The sequence below is a fragment of the Cherax quadricarinatus genome, chromosome 47, assembly GCF_038502225.1.
Source record: "Cherax quadricarinatus isolate ZL_2023a chromosome 47, ASM3850222v1, whole genome shotgun sequence".
NCBI classification, from domain to species: Eukaryota; Metazoa; Arthropoda; class Malacostraca; order Decapoda; family Parastacidae; genus Cherax; species Cherax quadricarinatus.
In genome coordinates, this window is record NC_091338.1 from 10,974,160 (window position 1) to 10,986,870 (window position 12,711).

Genomic DNA, 12,711 nt, shown 5'->3' on the forward strand with positions numbered 1-12,711 from the left:
TGCTGTAACCTAAGACTGTAGTGCCGTAATGTTGCTGTAACCTAAGACTGTAGTGCTGTAATGTTGCTGTAACCTAAGACTGTAGTGCTGTAATGTTGCTGTAACCTAAGACTGTAGTGCTGTAATGTTGCTGTAACCTAAGACTGTAGTGCTGTAATGTTGCTGTAATAAGACTGTAGTGCCGTAATGTTGCTGTAACCTAAGACTGTAGTGCTGTAATGTTGCTGTAACCTAAGTGTAGTGCTGTAACCTAAGACTGTAGTGCTGTAATGTTGCTGTAACCTAAGTGTAGTGCTGTAATGTTGCTGTAACCTAAGACTGTAGTGCCGTAATGTTGCTGTAACCCTAAGACTGTAGTGCTGTAATGTTGCTGTAACCTAAGACTGTAGTGCTGTAATGTTGCTGTAACCTAAGACTGTAGTGCTGTAATGTTGCTGTAACCTAAGACTGTAGTGCCGTAATGTTGCTGTAACCTAAGACTGTAGTGCTGTAATGTTGCTGTAACCTAAGACTGTAGTGCTGTAATGTTGCTGTAACCTAAGACTGTAGTGCCGTAATGTTGCTGTAACCTAAGACTGTAGTGCTGTAATGTTGCTGTAACCTAAGACTGTAGTGCTGTAATGTTGCTGTAACCTAAGACTGTAGTGCTGTAATGTTGCTGTAACCTAAGACTGTAGTGCTGTAATGTTGCTGTAACCTAAGACTGTAGTGCTGTAATGTTGCTGTAACCTAAGACTGTAGTGCTGTAATGTTGCTGTAACCTAAGACTGTAGTGCTGTAATGTTGCTGTAACCTAAGACTGTAGTGCTGTAATGTTGCTGTAACCTAAGACTGTAGTGCTGTAATGTTGCTGTAACCTAAGACTGTAGTGCTGTAATGTTGCTGTAACCTAAGACTGTAGTGCTGTAATGTTGCTGTAACCTAAGACTGTAGTGCTGTAATGTTGCTGTAACCTAAGACTGTAGTGCTGTAATGTTGCTGTAACCTAAGACTGTAGTGATGTAATGTTGCTGTAACCTAAGACTGTAGTGCTGTAATGTTGCTGTAACCTAAGACTGTAGTGATGTAATGTTGTTCTCTAGAACGCTAACGGGTTTAGTACTTTTTCATTAATAAAATAAGTGTGTTGTACGTATTGTATTAAGCTTCCTCTGTTGTATTTTTGTGTCTTATCTCGTGTTTGTGTTCCTAAAATGTATTGATGTTGTACATAATATACTTTTGAAATGTATTTGTGCAGTGTATTGTATTCATGCTTAGGAAATATTTAATACACACTTCTAGTAGTGGGGCCACGCCCACTGTGATCACTGCTGCAACTGCTACATCTCTCCCCTTCTTCCGCTACGTCTACCATGTCTACAGTCTCAAGGCTGTATATTAGTTCGATGAAGCCGCTGTCGGGCGAAACGTCTCTTAATAAAGATGGCCAGGTGTTGAACATGTGTCTTATTCCTCAAGGGTTAATAGCACGGAGAGTCGTTCATTATATATTGGGTTTGAAGCGTTAGTGTGGTAGTGAGACTCAGAGAGTACACAGTTTGATCAGGAAACACTACCTCAGTCATGCCTGCTACAAACACGAACAGAAAACGAAGTATAAGAACCTGATCTTACCTGACCTTATTTTACCTTACCTTACCTGACCTAACCTTGCCTGACATTACCTTACCTGACCTAACCTTGCCTGACATTACCTTACCTGACCTTAACTTACCTTACCCTTACATTACTTGACCTGACATTACCTTACCTTACCTTACCTTACTTTGCATTACCTAACCTTACCTTACTTTACATTACCTTACCTTACCTTACTTTACATTACCTAACCTTACCTTTCTTTACATTACCTAACCTTACCTTACTTTACATTACCTTACTTTACCTTACTTTGCATTACCTAACCTTACCTTACTTTACATTACCTTACCTTACCTTACTTTACATTACCTAACCTTACCTTACTTTACATTACCTTACCTTACCTTACTTTACATTACCTTACCTTACCTTACTTTACATTACCTAACCTTACCTTACTTTACATTACCTAACCTTACCTTACTTTACATTACCTTACCTTACCTTACTTTACATTACCTAACCTTACCTTACTTTACATTACCTAACCTTACCTTACTTTACATTACCTAACCTTACCTTACTTTACATTACCTAACCTTACCTTACTTTACATTACCTAACCTTACCTTACTTTACATTACATTACCTTACCTTACCTTACCTTACTTTACCTTACCTTACCTTACCTTACTTTACATTACCTAACCTTACCTTACTTTACATTACCTTACCTTACCTTACTTTACATTACCTTACTTTACCTTACTTTACATTACCTTACCTTACCTTACTTTACATTACCTAACCTTACCTTACTTTACATTACCTTACCTTACCTTACCTTACCTTACTTTACCTTACCTTACCTTACCTTACTTTACATTACCTAACCTTACCTTACTTTACATTACCTTACCTTACTTTACATTACCTTACTTTACCTTACTTTACATTACCTTACCTTACCTTACCTTACCTTACTTTACCTTACCTTACCTTACCTTACTTTACATTCCCTTACCTTACCTTACTTTACATTACCTTACTTTACCTTACTTTACATTACCTTACCTTACTGTATACCGCCGATTACAGTAAAATGAAATACAGTAATACCCTCAACAATACAAAGTAGAGAGAGAGGTAGAGGCAGAGGAAGGTGTAGGAAGAGAGAGGTAGAGATACACTGAGGTGGAGGCAGCCCTAGGTAGAGGTAGATGGAGGTAGAGGTTCTTACCTGAGGTCAAGAGAGCTCCAGACAGAGGACTCCCGGCGCTTCTTGGTACAAGAGTTACACCACATGTCAAACACCCCGGGTTCCCAGCGATTCATAGGTCGATCCTCCAGGCACTCACACTGGAACCCACCCCCGCCCACCACGCCCCCACCGCCCACACCACCCACGGGCGTGTGCGTGGAGGCTGGCGGCGGTGGAGGCGGGGCAAGGGGCGCCCCTAGAGGTGGGCGTAAGGGCGGGCGTGGTGATCGCGTGGGCGTGGCAGGTACCGTTGGAGGACATGACGCTGAGCAAGAGGCTGTAGAGAGAAAGAGACACTGGTGTTACTAAGGCAGACACCGGTGTTACTACGGCAGACACTGGTGTTACTACGGCAGACACTGGTGTTACTACGGCAGACACCGGTGTTACTACGGCAGACACTGGTGTTACAGCGGCAGACACCGGTGTTACTACGGCAGACACCGGTGTTACTATGGCAGACACTGGTGTTACAACGGCAGACACTGGTGTTACTACATCAGACACTGAGGTTACAAAGGCAGACATTGGTGTTACTACGGCAGACGCTTTTGTTACAACGGCAGACACTGGTGAAACTACGGCAGACACTGGTGTTACTACGGCAGACACTGGTGTTACAACGGCAGACACTGGTGTTACAACGGCTGATACTAGTGTTACAATTGCAGGCACTGGTGTTACAACGGCAGACACTAGTGTTACTACAACAGACAATAGTGTTATAACGGTAGACCCTGGTGTTACAACGGCAAACACTGGTGTTACAACGGTAGACACTAGTGTTACAACGGCAGACACTGGTGTTACAACGGCAGACACTGGTGTTATTATGGCAGACACTTGTGTTACTATGACAGACACTGGTGTTACTACGGCAGACACTGGTGTTACTACAGCAGACACTGGTGTTACGACAGACACTGGTGTTACATCGGCATACACTGGTATTACTACGGAAGACACTTGTGTTACTATGACAGATACTGGTGTTACTATGGCAGACACTTGTGTTACTATGGCAGACATTGGTGTTACTACGGCAGACACTGGTGTTACTACAGCAGACACTGGTTTTACTACAGCAGACACTGGTTTTACTACAGCAGACACTGGTGTTACTACGGCAGACATTGGTGTTACTACAGCAGACACTGGTGTTACTACATCAGACACTGGTGTTACTACATCAGACACTGGTGTTACTACATCAGACACTGGTGTTACTACAGCAGACACTGGTGTTACTACATCAGACACTGGTGTTACTACAGCAGACACTTGTGTTACTACGGCAGACACTGGTTTTACTACAGCAGACACTGGTGTTACTACAGCAGACACTGGTGTTACTACAGCAGACACTGGTGTTACTACAGCAGACACTGGTGTTACTACATCAGACACTGGTGTTACTACAGCAGACACTGGTGTTACTACAACAGACACTGGTGTTACTACAGCAGACACTGGTGTTACTACAGCAGACACTAGTGTTACTACAGCAGACACTGGTGTTACTACAGCAGACACTGGTGTTACTACAGCAGACACTAGTGTTACTACAGCAGACACTGGTGTTACTACAGCAGACACTGGTGTTACTACAGCAGACACTGGTGTTACTACAGCAGACACTGGTGTTACTACAGCAGACACTGGTGTTACTACAGCAGACACTGGTGTTACTATGGAAGTCATGTTATGCATCGGAATTAAACATCGACACAAGACATGTGTAAAATAAAATAAATATTCTATATTTATTTATTCTGTGTTGGTTTGAAACACTGGAAGCTGAGGTGCTGAAGACAGAGCAATAATTATATATTTAGTTATGGGGATATTTTTTATTGCATCTTACACATTATTGTCAGAATTTGTGTGTGTGGAGGTAGGATAGTGGACGTGCTTTTGTAACAAACCTTTCAGTCGACGTTACTATTATGCGTAAGAACTTTTTATGTTTAAATGTTGGTAGACTCTATTGCTTCTCTTGCCTATTACAGGAGGACCCCGCTTATGCAACAGATTAGCTTCCGGACTACTGCTGTAAAGCGAAAATCGCTCTAAAGTGAATCATAACCTTTTTTTCACTTTCAAATGCAATAAAGCTAGGCCTTAAAAACTCATACATAGTACATACATTACTTACCTTAAAATATTGTCATTCTTAACTTATGTGAGTGTTGAATATATTTATGTAGGAAGTCTGCATAAATGAAGAATGGGTGTAATTGAAAACCACTGTCTTAGCGAAATGCTGTAAAGGTAAGCGCTGTAAAGCGGGACTTGCTGGTAATTGGTTAATCAGGTAACACTGACGGGAGACCTTTAAGAGTATGCCTGATTTTCCTCCAAGTTTCGTTTTTTTTGTTTCACTCATAACTCGAGAGCGCCTCATTCAATCAACTTCAAATTTTCAACAGTTATGTATGGTAGCGATGACCACGTTCTTTGAAAAACTGTCATGTTTATGTATCTTATGACCAAAGTTAATGAACCCATTCCCAGCATTTAGGACTGAGGAGACATTGTTCCAAGCTCCCCCCCCCCCCCTAGTCCTTGAAGGTAGGAGGCGGAGGGGGGGGGAGGGGAGGGTTTATTTTGATGTCTTTTACTAAGTACTGATAAGTAGAAAGTCATTCTGTATTTTAGTATTAGAGTCAATAATAGGCTCCTGTCTACGGTGCTTGTGTTGAGAATGTTATCAGACACTCAGCCTGTCTATGTAGTGTGTGTTGCCAGTATCCTTAACTCAGTGTTACCTTCATTGTAGAAGTTTATAGGAACTTCATCCTCACTTCTGCATGGCAGTAGTTGTTGGATTAGAACTCGAGGGAAGTATTAGTACTCACCTAAGAGTAATCAGTATCGTTAAGCAGCTTAGGCAGGTCGTAGGTAACACCTACACTCTAACATACACACACACACACACACACACACACACACACACACACACACACAGTGTCCACCCAATATATTATTTATATTATCCCTTGGTGAAGACTGAAATTGGTTGGGCTACAACCTCATGTATATCTGTACATAATAGTAACTTATCAGTGTCTATATAGATCAAGGATCCCCAGCGTGGGGAACAAAAGGGGGTCAGTACATAGTTGAACCTGGTTTTAACCACGCAATGCAATGCTAACCAAGCAGAGGAACAGACTGAACCTGGAAGAGCGTTGTGACTTACCACTAAAACTCAACAATCACCAACCAAATATCAGTGACCTTGTTGATGATCATCAAATGCGTCCTTCCCATTATAAAAGACTATGCTGAATCTTATGTTTTTATAATTTAAATATTACCTTTATTTTATTTTTATTATCACACTGGCCGATTCCCACCAAGGCAGGGCGGCCCGAAAAAGAAAAACTTTCACCATCATTCACTCCATCACTGTCTTGCCAGAAGGGTGCTTTACACTACAGTTTTTAAACTGCAACATTAACACCCCTCCTTCAGAGTGCAGGCACTGTACTTCCCATCTCCAGGACTCAAGTCCGGGCTGCCGGTTTCCCTGAACCCCTTCATAAATGTTACTTTGCTCACACTCCAACAGCACGTCAAGTATTAAAAACCATTTGTCTCCATTCACTCCTATCAAACACGCTCACGCATGTCTCCTGGAAGTCCAAGCCCCTCGCACACAAAACCTCCTTTACCCCCTCCCTCCAACCTTTCCTAGGCCGACCCCTACCCCGCATTCCTTCCACTACAGACTGATACACTCTTGAAGTCACTCTGTTTCGCTCCATTCTCTCTACATGTCCGAACCACCTCAACAACCCTTCCTCAGCCCTCTGGACAACAGTTTTGGTAATCCCGCACCTCCTCCTAACTTCCAAACTACGAATTCTCTGCATTATATTCACACCACACATTGCCCTCAGACATGACATCTCCACTGCCTCCAGCCTTCTTCTCGCTGCAACATTCATCACCCATACTTCACACCCATATAAGAGCGTTGGTAAAACTATACTCTCATACATTCCCCTCTTTGCCTCCAAGGACAAAGTTCTTTGTCTCCACAGACTCCTAAGTGCACCACTCACCCTTTTCCCCTCATCAATTCTATGATTCACTTCATCTTTCATAGACCCATCCGCTGACACGTCCACTCCCAAATATCTGAATACATTCACCTCCTCCATACTCTCTCCCTCCAATCTGATATCCAATCTTTCATCACCTAATCTTTTTGTTATCCTCATTACCTTACTCTTTCCTGTATTCACTTTTAATTTTCTTCTTTTGCACACCCTACCAAATTCATCCACCAATCTCTGCAGCTTTTCTTCAGAATCTCCCAAAAGCACAGTGTCATCAGCAAAGAGCAACTGTGACAACTCCCACTTTATGTGTGATTCTTTATCTTTTAACTCCACGCCTCTTGCCAAGACCCTCGCATTTACTTCTCTTACAACCCCATCTATAAATATATTAAACAACCACGGTGACATCACACATCCTTGTCTAAGGCCTACTTTTACTGGGAAATAATTTCCATCTTTCCTACATACTCTAACTTGAGCCTCACTATCCTCGTAAAAACTCTTCACTGCTTTCAGTAACCTACCTCCTACACCATACACCTGCAACATCTGCCACATTGCCCCCCTATCCACCCTGTCATACGCCTTTTCCAAATCCATAAATGCCACAAAGACCTCTTTAGCCTTATCTAAATACTGTTCACTTATATGTTTCACTGTAAACACCTGGTCCACACATCCCCTACCTTTCCTAAAGCCTCCTTGTTCATCTGCTATCCTATTCTCCGTCTTACTCTTAATTCTTTCAATAATAACTCTACCATACACTTTACCAGTAATACTCAACAGACTTATCCCCCTATAATTTTTGCACTCTCTTTTGTCCCCTTTGCCTTTATACAAAGGAACTATGCATGCTCTCTGCCAATCCCTAGGTACCTTACCCTCTTCCATACATTTATTAAATAATTGTACCAACCACTCCAAAACTATATCCTCACCTGCTTTTAACATTTCTATCTTTATCCCATCAATCCCGGCTGCCTTACCCCCTTTCATTTTACCTACTGCCTCACGAACTTCCCCACACTCACAACTGGCTCTTCCTCACTCCTACAAGATGTTATTCCTCCTTGCCCTATACACGAAATCACAGCTTCCCTATCTTCATCAACATTTAACAATTCCTCAAAATATTCCCTCCATCTTCCCAATACCTCTAACTCTCCATTTAATAACTCTCCTCTCCAATTTTTTACTGACAAATCCATTTGTTCTCTAGGCTTCCTTAACTTGTTAATCTCACTCCAAAACTTTTTCTTATTTTCAACAAAATTTGTTGATAACATCTCACCCACTCTCTCATTTGCTCTCTTTTTACATTGCTTCACCACTCTCTTAACCTCTCTCTTTTTCTCCATATACTCTTCCCTCCTTGCATCACTTCTACTTTGTAAAAACTTCTCATATGCTAACTTTTTCTCCCTTACTACTCTCTTTACATCATCATTCCACCAATCGCTCCTCTTCCCTCCCGCACCCACTATCCTGTAACCACAAACTTCTGCTGAACACTCTAACACTACATTTTTAAACCTACCCCATACCTCTTCGACCCCATTGCCTATGCTCTCATTAGCCCATCTATCCTCCAATAGCTGTTTATATCTTACCCTAACTGCCTCCTCTTTTAGTTTAAAAACCTTCACCTCTCTCTTCCCTGATGCTTCTATCCTCCTTGTATCCCATCTACCTTTTACTCTCAGTGTAGCTACAACTAGAAAGTGATCTGATATATCTGTGGCCCCTCTATAAACATGTACATCCTGAAGTCTACTCAACAGTCTTTTATCTACCAATACATAATCCAACAAACTACTGTCATTTCGCCCTACATCATATCTTGTATACTTATTTATCCTCTTTTTCTTAAAATATGTATTACCTATAACTAAACCCCTTTCTATACAAAGTTCAATCAAAGGGCTCCCATTATCATTTACACCTGGCACCCCAAACTTACCTACCACACCCTCTCTAAAAGTTTTTCCTACTTTAGCATTCAGGTCCCCTACCACAATTACTCTCTCACTTGGTTCAAAGGCTCCTATACATTCACTTAACATCTCCCAAAATCTCTCTCTCTCCTCTGCATTCCTCTCTTCTCCAGGTGCATACACACTTATTATGACCCACTTTTCGCATCCAACCTTTACTTTAATCCACATAATTCTTGAATTTACACATTCATATTCTCTTTTCTCCTTCCATAACTGATCATTCAACATTACTGCTACCCCTTCCTTTGCTCTAACTCTCTCAGATACTCCAGATTAATCCCATTTATTTCCCCCCCACCGAAACTCCCCTACCCCCTTCAGCTTTGTTTCGCTTAGAGCCAGGACATCCAACTTCTTTTCATTCGTAACATCAGCAATCATCTGTTTCTTGTCATCCGCACTACATCCACGCACATTCAAGCATCCCAGTTTTATAAAGTTTTTCTTCTTCTCTTTTATGAAATTTTTTATGAAATTATTATTATTATTATTATTATTATTATTATTATTATTATTATTATTATTATTATTATTATTATTATTATTATTATTCGTAGTATTATTAGTTAAAGCACCATTTATTTAATTATTTTTATATGATAAATGTCTGGGGAATAATGAACAATCTGAAGGTTCATGAAGGTGTGGATGAACAACCTGGAACTTCATGAAGGTGTGGATGAACAACCTGGAACTTCATGAAGGTGTGGATGAACAACCTGGAACTTCATGAAGGTGTGGATGAACAACCTGGAACTTCATGAAGGTGTGGATGAACAACCTGGAACTTCATGAAGGTGTGGATGAACAACCTGGAACTTCATGAAGGTGTGGATGAAGAACCTGGAAATTCATGAAGGTGTGGATGAACAACCTGGAACTTCATGAAGGTGTGGATGAACAACCTGGAACTTCATGAAGGTGTGGATGAACAACCTGGAACTACATGAAGGTGTGGATGAACAACCTGGAACTTCATGAAGGAGTGGATGAACAACCTGGAACTTCATGAAGGTGTGGATGAACAACCTGGAACTTCATGAAGGTGTGGATGAACAACCTGGAACTTCATGAAGGTGTGGATGAACAACCTGGAACTTCATGAAGGTGTGGATGAAGAACCTGGAACTTCATGAAGGTGTGGATGAAGAACCTGGAACTTCATGAAGGTGTGGATGAACAACCTGGAACTTCATGAAGGTGTGGATGAACAACCTGGAACTTCATGAAGGTGTGGATGAACAACCTGGAACTTCATGAAGGTGTGGATGAACAACCTGGAACTTCATGAAGGTGTGGATGAACAACCTGGAACTTCATGAAGGTGTGGATGAACAACCTGGAACTTCATGAAGGTGTGGATGAACAACCTGGAACTTCATGAAGGTGTGGATGAACAACCTGGAACTTCATGAAGGTGTGGATGAACAACCTGGAACTTCATGAAGGTGTGGATGAACAACCTGGAACTTCATGAAGGTGTGGATGAACAACCTGGAACTTCATGAAGGTGTGGATGAACAACCTGGAACTTCATGAAGGTGTGGATGAACAACCTGGAACTTCATGAAGGTGTGGATGAACAACCTGGAACTTCATGAAGGTGTGGATGAGTTGAAAAGTTTAGGGGCCCCTGAACGAGACCCTGACATGTAATCTAACTCAAAAAATAAATAAGAAATAAAATAACTATTAGCCTTATAATGAAAGCTAAGACGTAACTCTGACATGTAATGTAACTCAAGTTACATTACATGTCAGAGTTATACCACCACAGGTTAAATTAACAACATTTAATACCTACATCACATCAGTAATGTTGAAGCTTGCTCGGTCCTCTCTTCCGAGCTGCATGACCCTTGCGGGTATATCGCTTAGTTTTTATACTAATAAAAGTAATATTAATCCTCTCCTCAGAGTGCCTTCCAGGGTCATACTGTATAAGTAATTGTAACTACGTATAATAATCTTGGCATCGTTTAACACTTTGTTTCATCATCCGTCAGGATAAAAGTTGTTCTCAACAGTAATGTTTACTTTATACTCTTACTTTAATATTTTAAATATGTTTAAGTCTTCTTAAACGTATTCTCTTCTGGATAAATAATAATAATAATAATAATAAAAGAGTGTAGAGAGGAGGAGCACTTAAAGACAGAGCTGGTGTAGAGGAGACTGGTCTGGTAGTTCAGTCATGACTCTGGAAACGTCACCCCTCAAGGAAGGTTCCTTGATGTTGGTGAGGGGCTCTTGATTTAGGGAATTGGATCTGTGCTCCAGTTCCCCGAATTAAGCCTGAATGCCTTCCACATCCCCCCCCCAGGCGCTGTATAATCCTCCGGGTTTAGCGCTTCCCCCTTGATTATAATAATAATAATAATCTGGAAACGTCTAGCGTCTGGATACTGTAGTGACCTTGGAACCAACACTTAACTAGTGCTAGAATGACCTATCCTGAGGATGACTTATACAACAACAATAACAACAACAACAACAACACTATTACGCAGTGTTTTATAAAATGTGTATAAAAAATGCTCCATGTGATGGTGCATTTTCCTAGTTTAAATTTAAGAATACTGCTATAAAGCATGACTGTGGGCTCATTTGGCGTAAAACCTGATCACTTTTGCGTTAAACGAGTTTCACACATCTGCGGAATAGCAGAGTTCATTGTAGGGTTAATATAAGCTTTAAAATGTTAAATGTTCATTTTATTTTTCTATGTTAAAGTAAATTGCACCAAGACAGTGCTTACTGCAGTTTTCTTATTTCTGGTGAATTTTGTGTTTCCCAGACCTACGATTATTTTCCCGTTTTTTTTTCCGATGACTAACTGCAGCCGAGTGGTTCCAGCTAGCTGAGACCGGTGGTCTAGGGGAGGGGGTATTATGCACTGTATTATATAAAATGTGTATAAAAAACGCTCCATATATAATGTCAGTTTACGGGATTTGTTGTGAAACCAGACGCTGTTATTCCTGGTGAGTCACAGTAGCCAGGACAGAGCAGGTGAGGTGTGATTTTGAGTCAGTACGAGAAGCAGAGCAGCTGGAGTAACATGTCCTAAGACGTCCAGGTTTGGTGTTTGTGTGAGTAGGGATGGTCAGCTTGGGGAAATTTGTGCCAAAGATTATTGGTTTTAGTGCTCTCGTGTTTACTTGTAAGACCCTAGTGTGCAGGGGCCTGTATAGTCAAGAGTACTCGTGGAGTCACTTCCAGGCAGGTTAAGAGACCGGCAGAAGGGAGGGGGTCATGGACCCTCCCTCTTTATAAATGTTTTTACCCACTAATAGCAGTGTACTAGTGAGTTAATGTGAGTACTGGGTATGTGTGTACTGGTGTGTGGTGATTTTGTATGTAGAGTAGGTAGTATGTACTATATCTATAATATATTTTTATATATGTTACTTTGTGTGCTCTTTCTGTTAGTAACTACTGACTCCACATTTAATGTGAAGGTACAAGCTGACCCTAGGTTAATTTGTGGAGTAATTTAAATGCCCTTAGACTAGTCAGGTTGTTTACCCCTAGGAGCCAGGATATTTATTTATATTACGCAGTAAAAAGCGTAATACCCACTGCCACCACACCACTACCACAGCACCAGCAGCCAACCACCACACCGCTACATATTAACCACCCTTACCACACCACTACACCCACCACCACCACCACCACTGCACCACCACTACCACACCACGAAGACGACCACCACCACCACTACCACAACGCCACCACTACCACAATGCCACCACTACCACACCACCACCAGTACCACACCACCACCACCACA

General features: G+C 41.4%; 1 protein-coding gene across 1 annotated transcript in view; it reads right to left on the reverse strand.

The window, feature by feature from the left end:
- Positions 1–12,711, reverse strand: part of LOC128696511 (43 kDa receptor-associated protein of the synapse) — a 519,541-nt gene that overhangs the window by 184,299 nt on the left and 322,531 nt on the right. The window contains exon 4 of the mRNA XM_053787791.2: positions 2,825–3,122. Coding sequence (XP_053643766.2) covers positions 2,825–3,122 — 298 coding nt within the window. The remainder of the gene's footprint in view (positions 1–2,824; positions 3,123–12,711) is intronic.